This window comes from Achroia grisella, unplaced genomic scaffold (genome assembly GCF_030625045.1).
Source record: "Achroia grisella isolate CSIRO2021 unplaced genomic scaffold, CSIRO_AGI_Agris_v1 utg1576, whole genome shotgun sequence".
In the NCBI taxonomy this organism is placed as follows: Eukaryota; Metazoa; Arthropoda; class Insecta; order Lepidoptera; family Pyralidae; genus Achroia; species Achroia grisella.
The window spans coordinates 1,417,558-1,441,712 of record NW_026712658.1 but is presented as its reverse complement, the minus strand read 5'-3'; the positions used below and the strand labels follow the sequence as shown (position 1 = coordinate 1,441,712).

Sequence of the window (24,155 nt, the reverse complement as noted above, 5' to 3'; positions counted from 1 at the left end):
TCAATGTACACAAAATTATAATAAGAGAAGGTCTCCGAACTGTACTTCTTGACTTCTATTGATGTCTAAGGCAACAACAACACACAACAAGGGTCAAAAATTACAACCGTAAGTTTCGACCCTTCTACTATCAAAACCAAATTTTTAAAAGCGATATTCGTAGGTACCTCATTTTTTATGGCAATACAACGTTAGCCGGGACAGCTAGTATTATATGAAATAATGTTTCATAAGAAATATGAGACTGCTTAACTCAGCACAGACGACGATACTTCTTCATTTCTCAATTTTGTCGGTTTATCCCCAACACCAATTAATGATCATGTTATATCAGTATGTCGCGGCATACACTGCCGAAATTGCGTGGTACTAAGTAAATAAATCATTGTTAATTCTGTTATCAATAATTTAGATGTAATCCGCGTTATTCGTTATTATCTTATCTGTCGCGAAGTTATGTGTGTGATACTACATATCGCTAACCGGTTAAAATTAATTGTAAAACTGATATTGATATTAAAAATCAGCTCCTGGTCGATTGTACTTATTATTATAATGGTAAAAATTCTTGTAAAAACTCAAAATTATACTAAAATCTAAAATGAATATGATTTGATGTTGGAATCTTAGAAATTCGATGGTATTGTTTTTTTATAAGATTGGAAAAGTAAATAATCTGATAGTGCTCACCGTTCATAAGCATAATCTGCTAGTGAATTATCCTTACATAGGTTAAATAGGTGTGTTATTCTATTATTATATTCACATTTTAGCGCAGAATTTGTATTCACAGTGGCTAATTTGCAATGTTCTGTATAAGTCGTTGGCTTCTATACAGGAAACAGCATACAAGCTGTTTAGATTTAAAGGGCTCTCTCTTTAATTTAAAGAGCTGCCATAGTAGGTATTGTAAGTATGGGTCTTATCTACTGTGAAATTGCTTAGATTAGTGTGTATGAGTGGTATAAAAAAAGAAAGATGCCGTGACTGAGAATCCTTTTATGAATAGGTGCTACAATTTCTGTCAGTATCGTTAATACATATACCAGTCGTATGGTTCTTGGCACTCTTACTGTATAAGAACAAGATATTAACTGTTACTTATTCATTAAGTAAGTAAGGATCGTCCTGAATATATTTCTATGTTTCCCGCAATGCCAATAGTTGGTTATTGGGAAAGTTAAAGATGTAGTGTTTTCGGCAAATATGGGATCGTGTTTATAGCTGACAGTCAAGGAGTTAACGGTTATAGCTTAGGTAACTGTTGTATTGGATACGAAAGATATTTCGTTTTATTTTATTTATTATATTATATATGATGCTAGTGATTTTCGCACTTAAACAGATACAAGTACGCTTTCGTATTTATAATATTTAGTATCAATAAACATTTAGTATGTCAATTAGGCAGACATATAATGCTGTATATATCTTGTCATGATCACACGACATTGATTTTAATTAAAATTATATTTAAGTAATCCAACAAATGTTTATTTGTTACTAATATAATAATAAGTCCTTATATATCATATTGTCGTCATAAACGTTATTATTTTTGTAATTCCAAAGTTTTTAATAGAATTTTCCTGTATGTTCATATATGTTTGAGTATATAAAGAAATATATTGTATAAAAGATACTTGTTATTTTAAATGTAATAAAATTATGCTCATTTAAATTGTGTGACAATTAATAAATAGTGAATTCAATATTGAATAACAGTAATGTCTTAAATTATGAAGGATTATTAATAGGTATATAATTATATGTATGATTATTAAGTTATGGTTAGTTATTCTTTGAAACTATCGGTGCGGTAGGTTCGTGGTTTGGACCTCACATACATTCAATGGTTGACCCCCCGATGTCAACATTTTAGGGGATGATTATCCCAATGGACTTTATAGTTATTGAGGGAGACTTTATAGTCTTCCCTTCCCGACATCTCTGCGTGCTACTATGAAAATTTTCTTCAATAAATAAATGAACTCCATGCATTTTTGTTCATAGGATACGATAAATAGTATCAACGTTTTATACTATTTAGATTTTCTTTAAACAACTTAGTTTTAGCAGTACATGTAACTGGTTATTCGATTTTGACCATAAAAAATAACAAATGATCTACGTTTGTTTAAAAAATGCAAGCGTATAAAAATGTAATTATAATGAATTTTCCGAATAACAAAAATAATAATACAGTTTTACAGTAGTAATAACAGAATAAGGGGAGTGGAGTGAATCGTAAATATTTACACCAAAATTTCTATTGAAAATATTGCTATCGCTCTTTGGTGGGGGGAGACTCAATATCTCTGAATAGAGGTAGAATGAATTCTGAAGAATACCTATGTATTAATTTTATTGCGTGGACTGACTCACTCCCCTTAAATACAATGTCTATGGCTTAGAACCTATGTATTTATCTTTAAAATTAAAATTAATCTAAATTTCTAATCAATTTCACCATAATACCTTAATGGATTACAATATAGTTCAATCAATACATAAAAGATCTGTATATTTTTGATAGAATAACGCGTAATGTGTTTAAAAGTATAAATGATTTAATTATCAATTATCTTAAAAATAAAATAACTATAACTAGTGTAGCACGTACCTACTCGTAAATCTTCTTCAAGAAATGCGCGTCATGCAATGAAAATCGCATTAGTTTTCTCTCCGTGGTAATGGAAACTGACAATCTAACCCATACCAAAAGTAATATTTTGACATTCTATATCGTGTACGTAAATGTATATTACGTGTACAAGAATATAATATTAAACTGAATATCGAGTCGTCGGCACTATCAGCATTATCACATTGTTATACTCCATCGATCTATCATTATATCTATCTATATATTCACATATTGTTTTTATTGGTATTATTATTTTCAACCAATTGTAGAAAGGAAGAAGTATATATTATATTGTAGCTACCACTGTCCAAGAAATAATTTATATCCATCTGTGCCATTGTTTAGCATCTTTAAATAAGCTAGTATGTAATTGTTACATAAGCTAGTATGTAATTGTTCAAACGCGTAAATGACGGGCCCTTTTGTAAAAGAAGAGAGAGAGATTTTTTTTGTGTTATATACGAGTACGGACATGTAGACCAATGAACAAAGCGCTATGTTTTGCAGTTTTTCATTCTAAGAAGTATTAAATTTAAAAGAACTCGTAAGCTTTTAGACTAATTCTGTTTTGCATATTACTTTATTCCATCAAATATTTGATTGTTTGAATGACTGTGACCACCTGTATTACCAAATATCTTTTAATTATGAGTATCCGGACGTTCACGTGAATTGTTTACAAATTTTCATCCTGTTGTTTGCGCTAGAGAAAGTTCGTTTTGTTTTCACTGGAGTGTGACTTGCCTTCGTTGTATTTAATTAAAGTTTATTAAGGAACATTTGGATTAATCTACTGTGTAATCTATTTGCGGAATCTAGTGTGGAATAATTCTAATTTGACAGGTGTGGAATTACTCCAGTTTTTAAACAGTGATATCTTAATTATTTACTAGTACGTAATTGTATTCTATTACACACAACAACAAAGTAGGTATATTCGGGTCTAACATTGAGATCTTGATTTAAATACATACAATGCCTCACTTCTGATAAAGATATGGGACCATCCATAAGTTCCGTGTAATACAAGAATAGATGTTATAAATCTTGTATTTTGTTTGTTTCAGATGTAGGTTACGACTACGTAGTAGATCAGCAGCCCATAGGCAAGATTCTCTTTCGCCTATTCTGTGAGAGGACTCGGCCTGACTACCATAAGTACAACAATTTCCTAGATGTGGTCAGTATATCATTTGTATATTAGTAGAATTAAATTACCTATATCATAACTTAAGTAAGGGAAAGGCTACTTACTTTATCAACATTGATTGAATTTGATTTTTTGTATAACATTAAAGAAGATGTCAGTATTATTGCGACAAAGACACTTTTATATAATAACTAACGGAACGGTACACCAGCTGACAGCCCACCTAACAGCAAAATGGTAACTGTTTTCCTTAATGGGTGATAATGGAATGGTACGGTATCGGTATATACTGGTAAGGCATCAGTGAAAGATGATAGGATGAACATGAAGTATAGAACGATCAGTTAGCCCATCCCAGTGAATTCACCAGGAATAAACTACGATGGTTTCCAGGAGGGACTGCCTAGAGGTTTACTTGACAGGGTACATTACTGGAGTCAATCGCTAGTGGTAGCAGTCATAAAACTTATCAGTATGTTAGTCACTACAAAGTGATTACACGATTGTCCGCAGGCGGAGAGGTACGAGGTGGAAGTGGACGAGTCCAGAGTGGCGCTCGCTGCTGAAGTGTTTGGACGCTACCTAAAGACTGAAGACGGCGAAGCAGTGACAGACGTCGTCAGTACACGTGTCATCGATGACGCCAGCGCACTACTTGAAGGTACTACTAGTTGGCTGAAGCAATAATTAAAAATATTGCACGGAATCAAAGTATGCGTGTGGCTTAGGATCGTTCATTATGATATTTGTAAGTTGTTAATTGGCACTATATTTAGCAGTATGATTATGACAAATGTGCCCTGAGATTGATGCTGTAATTTCTAAGTAGGTAGGTAAGTAATGATAATACTTATTGTATTAAACGTTTGGTTTGTTTCGCTAAATTATATAATGAATTATAATTAATTTAATAATGACAAATGATATAAAATATAATTGAATCATAATTTATATATAATACGTATAATATATGTATTATAAATAATATATTAATTTTTATTCAATAATATCTATACTGTTTGTTATCTTTACTTATTATTAATATTTTTATAGAAATTTTTTCCAGTTCTACATATCTTTGCAGATAATCATCGTTAATAATTTTTCATACATTCAATAAGCAATTTTAATTAACGTCTAATATTTTTAAAATAAAATATATAAAAATACCTTTTTAATAAATTCTACTGTACTTGAAGCATGAAGCAGTTTTGTTATAGTTCTATTAAGTAAAATAGTCAATACAGGCTGGAACACAATAAGATACATTTACTGATTATCTCTGTAGGGTTTGAGTAACTTAGAATTAAGATGGTTGCGAAAAAAAATATTGCGCATTATTTTTATAATATTAGTTTATTAGAAATGTACCTAACAACCGTGGTAGTTTGTGTTAAATAAAAGACTATTTCTGCATCAACGTTTACGTATGAACTGAAGGGAATTAACAAAGATTAATACTACCCTATACTAATATTTATAAATTTAGCCACAAAATAACAGTTTGTAATAATAATTTGCGATTTATGTTTTATATTATTGAAACAGTTGTTTGTCATATGATTTACTTAGTTCTGTTTATGATTTTGTATGTAGATGCGTGTACTTTACGATATGACGACTGGAATACCATGAACTTGATAACAGCAATGACAATGTCATGGTGTCATATATCTTGTCTGGACGATAATGAACCAGGCTAATATATAGTAATACAAATGGTTTGACCAATGGAGACAGGAAATTTTTATTTATACTGTTGGTTAGTATAATAATAATGAATATGTCACGATTACAAATACGCGAGTGCCAATCCTAAAACAGATACAAGGGCCTATCCGTATATTGTGTCACATGATATTCATGATTTTTTACTCCTATCCCCGTCCTTGTTACAGCTGCATTCCGGAGCTGGTCATTAGTGAGACTTACCCTTCTCTTATATGACGTTACATATTTTCCAATTGTGTCTGTGTGTAAAAACTCGTTAACAAAACAATTTAAACTTTATGTTTATACCGATAAAGTTGAAAATATATTTTAGTTTTCGTTAATAGTTCATATATTTTGATAATTATATGTATTAGATGAAATATGACGTCACCAAATTAAGGAGCTCTCGCCTCTTATTATACGTTATCAGCCCATTTAAGGCCCATGTGACGTATTTTATGGAGGTTATATATATGGGCACGTACCCAAACAGAATGTGTAAGTTATAGGGTCGCCAACATCCAATATTTATGAGATAAGAAACAGCAACATAAGGTAGATATAAAACTTTATGATTATCCCATATGTTATAAGCGGCATATAAATAGCTGCTGATTAAATGTATTATAGAGTGATTAAGTTTAATAAAATCAAGTTATAGAAAATACCTTTGATATATTTTTTTTATTTATTTAACTTCAATGCACACAATATACAAAATATAGTAAAGTACTCTTAGCCGTTTAATCTGTGTATTGACAGATCCGTGAGTTTCTCAGAACGAGTTCCACTTTATAAATAATTGCTGTTAACTATCTGTTTTTTGTGATAAAAACAACCTATATCCGTTTTCGGCTTTTTCTGATCTTCGCGTCTTTCTTTAACATTCGTTCAGCCATTTAGTCGTGAAAATATAACAAACACGTAGACGGGCACATTTTCACATTTAATATTAGGATGGACAAAACAGACTTTTCACGTTATGTTTGTATATATAATTAAAATATTTAGAATAGTACAAGTTATCCTACCTGTTATAGATAATCTATTGATAATATTAGATGATGTCTTCTCATAGTTTAAACGTGTTATGACCAATTGGTTTTCAATTTTCTACGGAACAAATCCATCATTATTGCTCAATCTATTAACTGAGGTAGACTGGGTAAATTCGTCTACCTGGGTATTTCTTTCTCATCTATTTCAGCCGGCAACAGCTTCCTTTGTAAACTTTCGTTTTTTTAATTGACGATAATGCTATGGTGCAACCGCCTGCGGTTATGGTTTACGCTGGCAGGACACCAGTGGAGGCTGATATGATAGGCACAGGGTCAGGTCAGTAAGTCTATTGCGACAAATTCACTAGGAATTTATCATGATGGTTTCCAGGAGGAAACGTGTGGAGGTCATTCTGATGGTATATTGCTAGCAATGGGGTCAACAGTCCACATTATTAACAATCCTTTCCCGCCATGTAACTTTGTTTGTATTAAAGATATGATCGCACATATACCATTTCACATAAAGATGTGATGTTATTGCTATATATATATATATATATATATGTATACATTAAAAAACCATTATCGTAACTTTCTTTTTCCTGAACATTCAAAAACATTAGGGCTAACATTATTCATTTAAATTAAATATAAAAAAAAGATTATTAATTATACATTCATATATGTTATATACATATATATATATATATATTTAGAATTATTGGTGGTTTCCTCCAATTTCTATAAAGGAAGTAGTTGTTATGTTATTAAAATCACGGATAAACTATGACTGCTGGTTTTTACAGTCACGGGTCTATAAACGTATATATATTTAAGTGTTTATTTCTGTATATGATCACCGGATGATGGAAATTCGACTATAATTAATTTTGTATGTAAATATATTGTGTGTAGTGTGTGTAACGTTTATATTTCTATTAGTAATATTAACATTATTTTATTAACTTCTGCACTCCTAAACACAAAATCTAAATTTCTGTCAGTCACAGTTGAGTTTTACTTCAAAAATTTCAGATATAATTAAAGATTTTCCTTTTGGTCTTCGGATACCAATATTTCACCAAATGAACATAACAGTCATATCTAGATTTTTCCCATCACATACTGATACTTTCATTAAAGTTGTACTAATTCTGTTGTTACAGGTGGTTCCAAAGACATATTCTCAGAATGCATACGATGCGTGAAGAACTTCTTAGCGGGGACTCCTTTCGCGGAGTTCGAGAGGTCCATGTACTTTCACCGGTATCTACAATGGAAATGGTTGGAAGCACAGCCCGTCACCCAGCACACCTTCAGGATGTACAGAGTTTTAGGAAAGGGTGGCTTCGGCGAGGTCTGCGCGTGTCAGGTGAACTTCATTCATTATTCGAAAATAATATTTTTTATTTAATATATTTTACGGCTCTGGATACAAGTCCTTTTTAGTCCAACTTAAAGTTTTACAATATAAATGACAAAATTATAAAGAACTGAATATCATCCTAAAAGTATCTATCTAATTTCCCCTTCCCTCTGGGCAAGAAGATGGGCATGTCCATGCTCCTAGCGTTCCTCATTTACATACATTAGTAAAAACGATTACATATACCACCAAAACACATAAAATACATTAATAATCGCTGAATGTTGTTGACTTAAACAAAAAGTGACTAGCCGGCACTTATCGCTGTCCATTATAACAAAAACATTAACATTCCAGGTACGCGCGACAGGTAAAATGTATGCGTGTAAGAAATTGGAAAAGAAGCGGATAAAAAAACGCAAGGGCGAAGCGATGGTACTCATAGAGAAACAGATACTGCAGCGCATCAACTCTAGGTTCGTGGTGAACCTCGCTTATGCGTACGAGACTAAGGACGCGCTGTGTTTAGTGCTCACTATCATGAATGGTACGTATCATATATACATATACAGCAATAATTGAACAGCGGCAGTCGTTAGAATCATGTATCGTGATGTCTTGGAACTCGCTTCCTAATCTATACATACATATAATAAAGTGTCCCCTGTCTGTACATAGAAGATGATATGTGAGAATTATTATTGGGGTACTTTATTCGAATATTTATATTAGCGTTTGTGCGCGATATTGTCAGATATGGCTTATTTTATTATGTTTATGAAATTTAGCATTCACGTAGCATTTGTAATAGGCTTATACTTACTTGTACCTTTTGGTCAATTTTATCGCGCGCAAAAGCGATTGCTAGGAAGTGTTTCTAAGAAAATGGTATTCTGGCTGAGGATTAATGGGTCGTGTGAATCAGGATGAGCATAAAAAGATTCCTGAATCATCATAATCTTTAGTATATGTATTATTATTAGTATTTTCGTAAAAATGCCCATATTTTAAAAGTGACTAAATTAGTCTTTATTTTTGAAGTGAGTACTTTACCCCAGAAGTGGCAGTATATAAAAGATGTATTCGAAATTCGGATTCATTATTAAATGTATATGCACCATGATAACTTCTATCTGCACCTTGCATATTATTTCTAGTAGTTAAAATCTCAGTTTTATCTGTTTGTTATTTACACTTAATATTTTATTATATCTGATACCTACTTATTTTTAATTAATAATTTTACATTTCACAACTGTCTGTGTCATTTTTATGATAATTATATTTTTACGTACTTTAAAAATAAATTGAATTTCTACTGAATATCCTTTTATGCGCAACATCAAAATAAAATCTTTTTTATTCACTGTGAGTCTCGTTTTTAAGGTCCTCGTATTTTATCTCTTCAAATGACTTCCTTTCCACCAACATAGGAATATTCTGCATTTTCACATTAAAGGTAACACTGCAATTAAATTTTTCATGACCTAAGTTTTCACGCCTAACTTTCCAAATCTGTCTACTTTGAATATAATAATGGCGTTGAAGTTTTCACGTTTCCAACATTCTAAAGCCATCTTGGAAAGTAACGATTCCTGGTTATTATTACCGTAATTTACCTGACGGCAAATTGTATTAAATACGTATTTACCTGGTATTTTCCTTAAAGGTGTTTTGCAGTACACAATTCATATCAATAATAATATACCATGATCCTACTTAATGGCGAGAAAAATAGTAGTAATTAATATACGTAAATAAGTAAATATAGAGTTGTAACATTGTCGTATTACAAACATATTAGTCGAACGCTTGACTATGGTTCAGACTTCATAATATATGTAGAATATCAGCACAAACCTCAGAATGTTTAAAATTAGATTTTGATCATTTATCTGAAATAAATTATGTTTATCTTTTTTGTAAAAGAACTACGTCTGTCTTCAACCCAAATTTCATTAAGTTCCGTTCAGCTGTTTATTTATTTATTAAAACTTCAATACACAAATAAAGATGCGTATGACGGACTTAACACCTTTTCTCACAGACATTTTCTTCCAGTCAAGCATTAGGCAAACAGAAATTCATGTATGTTTGGTCATGAAAAGAAACAAAACAGACAGACAGACAGAAACACTTTTGATAATGTTGGTATCAATTACTACAATATAGATACCTACTAGGTAAAAAAAGTTTGATACAAAAATATGTTATATGTAAAAAATAAATTGTATGTACTATGTTAGGTTGTCAGGATGTTGTATTTTATGCAGTTAGTTATATAGAAAAATGGTGGTTAATAAATTAAACCGCAACCATCTTTGTTGGCGAATTTAATTTAATTTTAGTTTATTACTAACTTATATTAAGGGAAATTCTGTTAAAAAAATATATTTCCTTATTGTCAGTATAGTCTTTTAGGTCACATTGTTTTTTTGTACATAATCTACCTATAAATATATAGCACTATGGCCATTACAGAATATATTTACGTCATTCGCTGTTCCTAAGGATAAAAGTATAAAGCTTATGTACTCAATAATTTCATTTCATAGTCATATTATCATAACTGTAACAGCCGTGTATGCGCAATATAACACATCCGTTTAATTATTATTTATATATACGGTACACCTGCTAGGAACATGATTGAGATAGGATGTAACAATGTTGATTACTTTGTTCTACGGTTAACCTTTAGGTGAACTCTATTTTACGCTTACGTTTTCTTAGGCTTCTCGTTTTAACCCAGTTTTGAGTAGTGGTTTATAATGCTGTCGGTTTATTTTCAGTTCTGAAACCTCACAATATTAATCTTAATAATATTATAAACGCGAAAATTGTGAGTATGGATGTTTGTTACTCTTTCATGCAAAAACTACGAAACGGATTTTGGTTAAACTTTACAGTAATGTAACTTATGTAGCATAATAACATATGGAACAAACTTCTTTATTGAAATTTAAAGCGGGTGAAACCGCGGCCACTGCTAGTATTGGATAATTGTAATTACAAATCGGCTTTAACAGTATCAAATCGATATCATATCGATAGAATAGTCGATAAATTGCAAAATTCTATGACTTGATTTATTTGACATAATTTAAGGTCTATCTTATACATTCTCGTATGTAATATATATATATATATATATATATATATATATATATAATAACAACCCCCTTCCCTCTCTACAATTAATATTTGTTCTTCTATCTAGGCGGCGATCTTAAATTTCACATCTATAACATGTGCGGCGCCGACACCGGGTTGGGGTTAGAGCGGTCAAGGTTCTATGCGGCGCAGGTCGCCTGTGGGCTCGAGCATTTGCACAAGATGGGTATCGTATACAGGTGCGTTTATACAATTTGTAACTGGAATGGTAACTGAATGGTAGGTAAGCTTAATGAAAAGTGGTAACTGACGAATATATATACATAATAAGCCACACGGACATCATGTCGTCTTAAAATGACGTTGAAATTCATAAGAATAAATTTGTCACATCGTTGTACGCTGTAATTTTACTAGCGTATCTTACCTTGCTAATTGTAATATTGCTTAAATAACTGCTTGGTGGCTAAAAAAAACTTTATTGAACATACATAAAGTCAAGGATAGAATATTTGAACTACAATATTTATTATATAGTGACCCTTTATTTCATTGCAGAGACTGCAAACCCGAGAATATACTGTTAGATGACGCGGGCCACGTTCGGATTTCGGATTTGGGGCTGGCGGTGGATGTGCCCATCGACGGCAGTGTTCGAGGTCGCGTTGGCACCGTCGGTTACATGGCCCCCGAGGTATTTCTATACTTAATCTACTACATGTTTCTTAGAACCTGTGACACCGGACCACTGGAATGTAAGTATAGTGTACGTAGTCTCGTCTTCGACCATTTAAAAATGTTTTATTATTTCGTCTTCTTTTCAAATAAATGTTGTACATGTTTATAATAATACAGATTCAGTTTTAAATTCCAACTTGAGAGAATAGAGTGACCACCAGCATATGCTATTGCAGAAGCAAAAAGTAGATCTGGATTGTATAAAATTATGTATTCTGGTATACTATACTTACATTAATATTTTTTGTATAGATACGTACAATTCACAATGCCCCTTTTGTTTCAATTATTTACTGCCGAACATGTGTGTAAGCGAGTTAGGTTATTATGATGTAAGTGTACATGTATATATAATACAAAAATGATCTATTTTTCTTAGGTGATAGACAACGAGAGATATACTTTTAGTCCGGATTGGTTTTCGTTCGGATGTCTAGTGTACGAGATGATCGAGGGTCGGGCGCCTTTCCGCGCGCGGAAGGAGAAGGTCAAGAGGGAAGAAGTCGATCGCAGAGTGAAGGTTAGTTGCTACACTCTGACGAAGCTTGTGACAACTATGCTTCTGATTAGTCTATTCACTTATTTCATTCATTAATATCTGTGTTAAAATAAGTACACAAATAAAATAATCAATTTGAAAATGAATCTTCACTGCAATTAAGAATTATGTTTGAAAGATGTGAAGATTTTACTTTTTATGGTAATTATTTGGCCTTTATGAAGTCACATAATATATTACGTAAGTCAATTTATTTACCTGACGCCCTGCACGTGACACAACAGGGATTTATATTATGTTTATTTATGAAGGGATTAAAAGTTTAGATTTAATTTTTCCTTATTTCAATTAAATTTTCGTAAAAATAGAGACACCTTATTCCCTTCGAGATGTTCAAAGATGGAACGGTACCTGTGAATAATTACACTTCAATACTCATCAATCAGACAGTCAACCTGACACGGTACATTGCTAGCGATGAGGTCATCAGTCCACATTACTAACAATTTCCTTTCCCCTTTAACCCTATGTTGCTGTGTGGCGGCGCAGCACGAGCAGGAGAAGTACTCGAGCAAGTTCAGCGAGTGTGCGCGGTCGCTGTGCGCGGGACTGCTGGCCAAGGGCCCGGCGGCGCGGCTCGGCTGCGGCGCGGGACGACGCGGGGCGGCGCGAGTCAAGCAGCACCGGTTCTTCGCCATGCTCAACTGGGCGCGCCTCGAGGCCGGCATGGTCGACGCGCCATTCGTGCCTGACGTGAGTTTACATCGCAGGTCTTAGACTCGATTTTACAAAGGGCCGTATATTAAATTTAGAATGTGTAGGCGGGCTAATACAATGTAAGTAGTGAATTATTATAAAAATTTATTTATATTTTACTTTAAAAATACTTTATTACACTTGTAACATTAAAAATTAAATGTTGTTATACAAAAATGTGATCAAGAGCGGGCTTATCTCTGAAAGAGATGATTCCAGCCAACCTAACGCTGTGACAGAGGTCACAGAGGTGGTAGTTAGCGTACAACGATAGTGCTCGAGTTTTAGTATAATAATTACAATATTCTTATGTATACTTTTAAAAACTAATATAGACTTAACTACTTACTAAAATATGGAACTAATTAGAAAACAATAATACATATTAAATATATTTAATAAATAAATGTTATGTTATAAATATAATGTTTATATTATAATATTTTTTTTTTGTTAATTCGCTAGAAGTTTAGCACGACGTTTTCAAGGGGTGATCCTATAGAGAATAACCTATTAGTGTATATATTAATAGTAATGGGACCACTAAGAGTCTCATTAACAAAACCAAGATGTCAGTGACTAATCTCTGTATAAGTACAAAATGATAATTTTATTCATGCATAATTTAAGAGCTACGCTCTTATCGATTGAGCTCTTGCCACTTTCCGCGATTTTCCATCATGCTTTTTAAATGTTGATACGATACGACTCTCATTTTGTCTTTAATTTGTTTGATGTAGCTGTGCCTTACAAACTAAAAATTGGTTAGAATTACACTTTCTCAAATTTGTGTTAAGTTTTAAAATTCAATCACTCATATCTCATATGCTCTAAAACCAAGGATTTATACATTACAGCCTCACGCAGTGTACGCTAAAGACGTATTAGACATCGAGCAGTTCTCAACGGTGAAAGGCGTGAATTTGGACGCGGGCGACGATACGTTCTATGGGAAATTTAACACGGGCTCCGTGAGCATACCCTGGCAGACGGAGATGATCGAGACCGGCTGCTTCACTGAGCTCAATGTGTTTTCTAGAGGTGAGCAAGCAAAGATCATACCGATATAAATACGAAATAATTGGCATTACAAACCAATATTTTACTTTACTTGAATACATGATCTTTAACACTTTTATTTTTGTCTAATAACGGAATAGTGCACCCGCCTGCGCTAATGGTTTCGCTGGTGCCTCACCAGTGGAAGATGATAAAATAAGCATGAAGCCAAGTCAGTTAGACCATCTTGACAAATTCTCCAAGAATTTATAATGATGGTTTCCAGGGGAACCGCGTGAATGTCAACGGGATATGGTACATTGCTAACAATGTGGACAACATTCAACATTAATAACAATGCCATTTACCTCGAACTTTAAAAGTTACATTAGTATATATACACATTTTCTTAAATATATTTTAGGTAAAATTATACCTAAAAAAATTATACTAAAACAAATTATAGTGCTAATAGCCGTACTGACTGGATTATAATTATGGCCAAACACTGAGACTATTATTGTTTGCGGTGGCTACATCACTAGTACAGAATTTAAGTTGTAATAAAATTTACACTTATTGTTAGTTTCATCCTTAATGTAGAATGTTGTTAGACTATTATAATTGTGGACGTCGATTTTGTTGGTATTACAGTAATATGTGAATGCATTTTATGGTATTTTTTTATCTCTAAATATACAGCGCTAATTGATATACGAAGACGAAAGTCAGTTATATTTATAAAACTGAATAACTTCCACCAAGAAACAATATCAGGAATTTCTAATTTTCAAATTAAAATGAACATGTAATTACAGTTTGTAAGAATGTTTAAGAATGAAGGTTTTTAGAAATTGTTTTACACTTTACATCTAAAATGTTAGTATAGTTAATGAATGCAAGACCCTCTATTCGTGTTACAAGTAACCTTTATTGTAATCTTGTTAGTGAATCAAGTTCATGTCTAAATGAAAATAAAGTACCTCTCACAATTTTTTATAGAACGTTATTATGAGTGTATCATGATTTGGTTACATGATTATAAAATGGTGTGATTGGTAATTATAGTAGTAAACTATAGTGATTCTTACTAATATTATGAACGCGAAAGTTTGTGAGTATGGATGGGTGGATTGTTACACTTTGTCTTATTCTGTATTGTGAAATGGGGGAACGGCCAAATTAATATTTACGTTTTTGTTGCCAGGCGAGGATGGCCGGGAGACACGCAGTGGAGACCTTCAACTGGCGCCGGACGCCGTTCCTGCAGACGAACCGCGCGGCTGCTTCGTGTTTGCTCGTCGGGTCAGTGACCATTTGTACTACTACTACTTTTACGACTATTATTTGTATGTAGTAGTGCCACACCTACAATCGAACCTCACAACGGTTTTATTTTCGCGCGTTTGTGTAATATCTATCTATACTCTAGTACATATTTTGTATTGTCACGCTCATGATCTCCCAGTCGTATCACAATCAGATTATAAGCTTCAAATAGGGTAGTGTATATGAGTGGTGATTGTGAGCAACGTTATCGATATAACGGCTGAAATCTGTGAATGAAAATGTGTGGTGACTCTGTTGATTGATATGGCTACATAATTTGACAACTGAAATTTAAATGATGTTTTTGCTCATGTTTTATTAGTCTACAAATTGGGCTAGTACTCACTTGAGTACTAGCCCAAAGAAATTTTTCTTTTTATTCCTTCTCACATGGTACATGAAAGAACATAAGACATGATACTCGGAGGGGCACCGCAATTACATTATAATAATGTAAAAACTATATACAATTACATTACAGTAATTAATTAAAGTTCATAATTAAACTACGTATGTTTGTCGTTCTCTATATTAGTATCTTTAAAGGCTTAGTGAATAATTTGCTGTATCATTTACAGGTGTTGTGCCCCCAAAAGAAGGTGCCACCGCGGCTGCGGCCCGTGCCCGTGCCCGAGCACCTGCTGCAGCCGACGTCGGCCGCCCCCGCCGCCCCCGCCGCCCCCGCACCGCAGCCCCCGCCCGCGGACGCCTCCGTCATGCTCAACAGCTGACCGTCAGATGCACAATAACGTCTTTGTATGTATACACGCCACTGGAGTCCCGCGCGCCCTCGGGGGTCTCGGAGTCCCGCGCCACACCGAGATCCGTCGCCCTGGGCCCATAACCTAACACGTTTAGAGGTACCGCTCTTACTGATTTTTACAACCTTTAGTCTGACTAGGCCCAGCTTTAGAGTTCTAGATCGGACCCGTTAAAGAATTTGAACGAAGCCACGAGTGGTCTGAAGGAAGTCGTCCGCAATTAAAACAGCTTTTAGCTAGCAGTGATTCTCTATGTACTGGGAAAATATTTGTAAGGTGTATCGCCTAAAGGCGTCCACAATAAAATCCTATTTTTGTTTCAGTCTGTGATTTAATGTTTAAATGTCACTAAATTAATAAAAAAATGAACGTATAGTCATAAAATATACAATTTAGTTATCAATTTGGTCACCTACCGATTACTTATAATTCATAAACACTAGACTATTTTTCTGTTTTTGGTTGTCAAATATGAAATGGAGTTACTTTTTGTGTATTATCAATAATTTTTAACTGACCAACGTTAATACTGACTAGGGAGAAAAGTTTCTTCATTTTTTACGGAACCCTAAAATAGACTGTTAAACTGAAAATTACTCTCAGATGGCAGCATCAATTCAATTCTACAAATTACTTTTTATAAAGTTTTCAAAAAGATTTTCGTTACTTTTTATTGTTCCTAAACAAAAGAGAGAACATGCATGATTTTTCGTTTTTCTGGAAGAATGGCATTCTATGGTAAAATTAAATGAATTTTTATTATGAGGATTTTTTACATTAGATTTTTAGAAATGTTTTTGCTATACATAATTTTTTTTATGAAATGTTGTCTACTTGATATATTGAAATAGAATTAGAAATATTTCTACTTGAAAATAGAGTCACGCACAATCTCGACTCACCGTTCATATAATCATGTTGATTCAAATTCAAATAGGTTTCATTGTTATGCTGTGTGTTGATTTTCTTTAAAGGATGTAATATTTCCTTACGTCAAATAAGACTGTTGCTGTATATCCTATTTAAAATACCTATTAGTTTTTTATACTGCGGAATTTACTTTGGTATACAGTGCATGCTATTTATGTTTTATATATAAACTACCATTAACAAACATGACAAATTATTGTCGTGCATGTTTTTCCCTTATATATGCATTTTACAATGATGAATGTAGAGAATTCAAACAGTGATGTAATATTATTGTGTGAATGTAAAAACTCGTTGTTTTTTTTTAATATCAACTAAAATCAGTATTTCGTCTGTATTGTACATATGTTAGCATTGAATTTATAATAAGTTGAAATTAATACGATAAGAAAAAGTCGATAACTACCAATTTTGCAAAGCCTCAAGTGAATAACATAATCACTCCCGGAACGCATCTGCAGCGAGGAATCTATGTGACTTTAACGCTACCACGTTCCATAATCACCAACATCTTACTATTAGACGTTACGGATCCTGGTTGCACGATTATAAGCAGTATGTACTGTTCTCAGGATACATTTTTCTTTGTGTTTGACGATTGGTAGATGGTCGTTTTCGACTTATACATTTATTGCTTTTGCTGCTCCATAATGCTTTCTGGATTGTTATAAACTCAGAGACTTAATAATATAGTTCCCGGTTGTTTTGGTTGAGATGGGGTAATCTGAGGTATCGTCAAACCTTCCCTATTGCCTTTTGTGTCACATCACAATCAGTGCATTTTAATAGCATTTTTTATTTGTTACATATGTATAATTTAATACAAACCTGTCAGTTGGTCACATTAAAAATTATTGCATTCAATTTGTTTAAAAATATTTGTATATGTATATTTTGTACAAAATTTATAATACGAAATATACATATTGATTAATAATGATCAAATTTTACCACGCGGGATTAGTAGGTATTTAACGAGAAAACAAGTTTTATAAGTTAAGTAAGTTGACTGAAGTGTATATTTTCTACGAGTATTTTACATTTTTCGCTCAAATTATTATGTGTATGTATCTGGTCGTTATTTATTCGGCGGCTTTGACTTAGTATTTAGATAAATCGATAAGCGTCCATTACAAAAGCATCGTCGCGATTTCCTGTTACGTTTTGAGATACTCCTTGGTTATCCAACGCTATATCAAATTTAAATAAGTACTTTAATTTGCTATTTGCTTACATTTTCAATTTAGTTATTTAGTCTAATAAGTTACACGGAATACCTAAATAAACCTTGACCACGTAAAAACAGATGTATATTTGATATAAGATTTACAAAGTTCTTGATATTTTTTTCGCAAAGATTGTCATTTGAGACGTCCATCTTCATCTGTCTGTGGTTAATTAGTTACAAACTTTGCAAATTTTCAAGGCGGGGTGAAGCTACTGGGAAAAAACATCAAATTCTAGAATTCTTTTGCCAGTTTGTCTGTCTTATTAGTAAGATTCTGTTACTGCACAAGCTCTCTAGTCATTATTAATTTTCATACAATATCATATGTATGAAAATTAATAATGAAGTTTGCAAGTTCAGTCTGAATTGGGTAACAATATAACTGTGTGTAAATTCATTATGTGCAAATATCACGCATATAAGTTATAATACTACACTGCTTTTTCCTTGTCTAATTTAGCATACATTTTTATCTTTATTTTAGCGCACAATTTTAACATGGCTAGTTACCTTTTAAAATAATGCATTAAAAATAGGATTTTGTGTATTTATTGAAACACCCTACATTTTTAAATTGATATATTTTTCGTACAATCTGCTTCAGAATATGTAATAATAATCGACGATGCATTTGTATTGGAATGGCCTGAATGTTTTCTGGAATTTAAAACATAATTCCATAATTTTCGCAGTAAATATGTTACTGTAAAAGTCCGTATATTTGTAACGTTTTTATTTATAAATCTTATACCTGTTATAAATATTGTACAGGGATTTACCAACGTGTAAGTCCTACTATTCAGTTGTTAAGAAATTAGTGGTAAAGTTCGAAATGAACATGGGTCCCAGAGCAGTTCGGATTTTTACTATTAAGAATAGGTAAATCCGAATTTTAATTGTAACATCTTAGGACTTAGGGATGTTCAGAGTTTTACAGTAACATATGAACGGTTAAAGTGGCAGAAGACGTTATGACTATAAATCACAGCCGCTGAATGCCCAACGACCTAACGAGTATTAAATGAACAAATTGTTTTTGTACTATTTATTCCTTTTCCTATAAATATTTGTGAATTTTTGAATGATATTATTTAAAGAATATAAATGTATAAAAGTACTTTATGTTTATTAGAAGGAAGTATAAGGCATGTTTTTATTACTCATTTTCTACATATTACATGTTAAAAATGTTAATTTCTTGACGATTTTATAAACAGTAAAATGTTCATTTTAAACTTTCGTGTTTAATATACATTATTTAAATTATTAACCGGGTCTTAACACGAATAATTTTATGGCAAATAAAGGTATTTACCTCTCTCGACGTTTCGACTAGGTTGCACTAGCCGTGGTCACGAGCTGACAGTCAGCTTTTATTATTCGTGTTAAGACCCGGTTAATAATTTAAATAAAGTAAAATGTTCTTATATACAAAATATAAAAAATAGGTGTATTAATTTATGTGAGGATTTCAGAAGATTTTCTTTGATAAACTTAAAATTGAAGGCACGAAAATTAAATACTAGTATTTGTAAAATATTGACTTGCACAGTTTAAAATAAAAACATTAGGTAACTGAGCAATAATAAGGAAACGAATTGTCTATGTATCTTTTTGTCTATGGTGTATAATGAATTTTTAAAAATCTATATGGTTTATGTCGAGTTATTAAAATATTATAAATTTATGTACTCCCAAAACGTCTGATGTAAGTGTAAGTAAGTTGTCATTATTTATTGTGAACCCCGCACAAAATGTCCGCAATCGCCATTTTTGTACATTGCCAATATCAAAAACATACTTCCATATTATATTAGTGTGTAAGTATTAATGCATTTGGATGTGTATCTTTACTTTTATTGTATTTTAATATTTCAAACGCCTATTATATTGTCTTTGAGCATTGCGGTGTTTTAAGTCAAAGGGTAACTTGTGTAAGATATAATGCTGTTGAACAAGAATATTTTTTTGATTCACTTTAGTCTATGGTTGAATGGATGTTGTTGTTTCATCATTTACGTCCATTCTAAATGAAATTGCCATGTAATATAAAGAAAATATATACAACTAATGTATTGACTGAATAGTAACGTCATTTAGGGCCTTTTTGAAGCTTCAAATTTTGTGGAATTAGGTCTGATCTATGTTCGGATGTTACTGAATCGGTAGTTGTTATTAAAGTGTGGTGCCGTATTAATATTAATAATTAAAATAGGTATGGTTTTATAATTACCTTCAGTGACTATCCGAACTTGGAGATTACGGCAATTTATTTAAGTGACCTTTCGCCTAAGAACATTGTTAATCGTGACGTCCTGTCATTCTATCAATTTAGTGTCTATATCACATATTGTATAAATTTTGATGTAGGAAGATGCGTGGCTACTACGTGGGCGTTGGCTTGGAAGCCGATCTAAATCCGTATCATCTGATATGTTGAAGCGTAAAGCCATAAAAGTATGTACGTATTCAGTCGAACATGTGAAAGTGCTTGTAACCTCAGCGACCTAACGTTTGCCACTCGTTAGGAGCATAAATATATAATTTTACAAGCATATTGAAGTGGTTTTTTCTATAGTAAAATATCATGGCGGACAAGGGGCCATAACCTGTTTAAAATTTTTGAACAAAATGATGTTCCAAAATCCGCCTTTGATCGCCGAAAATACATTTAAGCATTTAGAAAGTACTTGTCACCGAATTTTTGTATGAATTTACATATACATTGTTTATTATATTATTATAATAGACGGGCATATACCTGTATCATACTCACTGATGCATTTCGATTAAGTGTGTGGTGATATTGTGTCGTTCATACGCTGTGTCGATGGAACACTCTCTAACTGCAACGGCTTTTTATCAACTAATAGTATTATTTAAGTATTTTAATTTAATATAATTTTCTATTGCAGTAATTGTTGTACCTATATACACAATTACTGCTCGGGCTAATTGAGAAAATTAACTTTTTATTGCTCAGTCGTTACTTGCCTGATTTTTTTAATACAGGGTATTCTTAATTCGGCAATTGGTGTGTCTGACATTTACTTATGAATGAATTTGAATAATGCATAATTTGTAATGCTATAAATTAATTTATATGAGGCACGTTATATATGTGAACATTACTTTCATTGTAATTGTAATTAGTAAATAATTATAATCATTCGTGTTATTTAAACTACAGAACAGTATTATTTTAAGGATCCATAGTTAAGCCAGCTTGTAATGAGTATAATTTGGATATCTGTCCGTCCCGCTGTTTAAGGATATTATCTGTACTATACTAGAATTTTAGTAGTTTTAGTGCTATTTCATGATGCTTTAAACTAAAAAATATCCATCTTTAATTTTTTGACTAAGGAAAATCTATATTAAATCGCATCAAGATTATTGTAGCTACTTTTAAACACTAATATAAACAAATTGTTTACCAACTTAAGAACTATTAAGCACCGAAATGTGAAATGCAAAATAACTGTCAATACGCCCGTCTAGTGGGTGATCGGTGCCTTACAAAAACAGTCTTAAATTTATTGTTGCGACTATTTTTGTCTTTTGAATTTATTATTTCCTATTTCAGGCGCTAATTAGCTTGCATTGTAAGCTGTGTTAAGAGTGAGATAGGTAGGTGCAGAGAACTAAGGTGTCCAACCTTAGTCCTTCAAAATGGATGCGCATGAGTGCCATCAAAAGTGCCACGAGACGACGTGGTGTCCGTGGTGCTGTTCATTTATATTGTGGAAGCATCAGTGTGCGTGTTATCTTGTTTATCATTTCAGTGATATCTTTTACATAGTGCGGTATTGTTGAATATTCAATTTGTGCATAGTTCCATCGCATGGCTTGTGAAGGACACATTATATTGTAACGTATTATTACCACATGTCGCCGTTTACAATGTAACCGGTCCGGCTGTACGTAGCTTTAGTGTATTGTTAGCTTTTTGGAACGTTAGGCGTTATGCAGTATTTGGATGCAAATATTATTTAAGCGTATTCATAAATAAATTGACTCCGATATAGAGACTGACTTTTATTGATACTACCTATTTATATTGTTGAAGAACCTCTTGTATGTAGTAGGATCAGATATGTATTAGGAGTATACATATAAATGTTTTCAATTATAGAAAAGATTATAAAACGGTAAGTCCTGAAGTCATTGTTTTGCGTAATTTTTGTTATTATTATTATATCATACATGTTACCAATTTATGAAGAACTAAAATATCACCCCTGAGCCTATCTGGGTTTATAAACGGCAGACCTAAGTCGTATTAATAGGCTCCCGGGTTTGATTCTCGGTCAGTGAAACATCATAAAGTGAATATTAACAAAAGAATAATTCTAATTAACATTATAAATGAACATCCATAATGTTTTATGCTGTTAAATCATGGTCACATATCAGTCAAATATTAGACAATAGCAAACACTGAGCTACTGCTACTGTAATTCTTCAAGCAAATCACAAGTGTTAGTTATAACAATAAATTGTTTTATTTATTTATTAAAACATAATGTACAAATACATAAATAAAGGTGCATATGGCGGACTTAACACCACCAGGTAAATAAAATATGTGTATTTTAAAAAAACAACAATAGAAATCAACAGAATTTATTTGTAAATATACCTAACATCAGTCAAACATCAATTATCTAATAACATTCGATTAAAAATGCACCATAACGAAGTCTTTATTAATAAAATTGCAATAATCTCCATGCAACAGACTTACCACTAAATAATTAAAACGCCGAAAGTTTAATAAACTTACTTTAACTGTTAAATTGTTTTCTTTTTCATTCGAGCTAAAACCTATTTAAAAAAAAGACGAAACAATTAAAATGGTTCAATTCTGTGAGTCTCGCAAATTAAAACATGTTGATGGTACAATGAATGGCTAATAAGATCCAAAAGAACCATTGGATCGAATTCAGTATAAATAGTTTCTTTATATAATACGACATTATACATATAAGACAATTATATACCAATATTCTACAGAGGTAAACATTTTTTTGTACAATGTATCATCAGAAATTTACTGTATTGACTAAATTTACAAATGGAAACACTTTAAATGTTCTGCTACATTTCCCTCGTAAATTCTAGGGATATAGGCTGCCTTTGTATATAAAAGAGTAAAGCCGTCGAATAGTTATAGATTATAATCATACAGCCATGTGAGGCGCTGTAAGGGGAAGACTTTAATTTCATACCCTTTTGCACCTTACACAAATTAGGCATTAAATACTTAATTATATTTGAAACTGATATTTTTTTGTGCCAAATTCAGTTTAAAAACAGTTACTTGTCATTGAATAGCCCAAAACGAAATTTAGCCATAATCTTACATGTGTTTACTTTTAGTCCCAGTTAGGTTTATTTAGTAAGGGGCTTATGCAAAACTTTATCCTTTTGACTCTCTCTGTGATACCTTTGGCAGTGTTGTAGTGGTTGATAATTTAATTTGTTTTATATTGTTATAATAATAGGACGCATAAACTTAAAACTCTATATTCACGCAAAGCCCTTTACAGGGTAGACAGAAGTTCATAACTTAATAATATTAAATAAATTATTAATATAATAAATAACGTTATTACTAACAAAACAACAGATTTTAAAAACTTTTTTAATAATATCAAATTGATTATTTATTGAATAATAAAAATAACTCTAAAACTCAAACTGACGAAGATTTCGTGTAATACACAAACACAAAAAAATAAGTAGACACGAAAATGTACTCCATTTTGTATGAATAAAGTCAAGAATGACAAAAATTCGATTGCATATTTTATAATCTTCTACAGATTTTAATAATTTATAATGACGATTTACCACCTTAATTATATTAATGTTTTCTAACCTATGACACTTTCACAGTTACGACAAATCTAACGACAAAT

At 32.2% G+C, this 24,155-nt stretch overlaps 1 protein-coding gene across 2 annotated transcripts in view; it reads left to right on the top strand.

Moving 5' to 3' along the window:
- Positions 1-17,071, top strand: part of LOC131841281 (G protein-coupled receptor kinase 2) — a 53,130-nt gene extending 36,059 nt beyond the window's left edge. For both annotated transcript variants that reach the window (XM_059189581.1, XM_059189580.1), the window contains 11 exons: positions 3,715-3,827; positions 4,311-4,458; positions 7,678-7,883; positions 8,235-8,424; positions 11,098-11,230; positions 11,550-11,685; positions 12,109-12,249; positions 12,778-12,981; positions 13,842-14,025; positions 15,191-15,288; positions 15,891-17,071. In XM_059189581.1, the coding sequence (XP_059045564.1) occupies positions 3,715-3,827; positions 4,311-4,458; positions 7,678-7,883; positions 8,235-8,424; positions 11,098-11,230; positions 11,550-11,685; positions 12,109-12,249; positions 12,778-12,981; positions 13,842-14,025; positions 15,191-15,288; positions 15,891-16,043 (1,706 nt within the window). In that variant the 3' untranslated portion in view covers positions 16,044-17,071. The remainder of the gene's footprint in view (positions 1-3,714; positions 3,828-4,310; positions 4,459-7,677; positions 7,884-8,234; positions 8,425-11,097; positions 11,231-11,549; positions 11,686-12,108; positions 12,250-12,777; positions 12,982-13,841; positions 14,026-15,190; positions 15,289-15,890) is intronic.
- Positions 17,072-24,155: the final 7,084 nt, after the last annotated feature.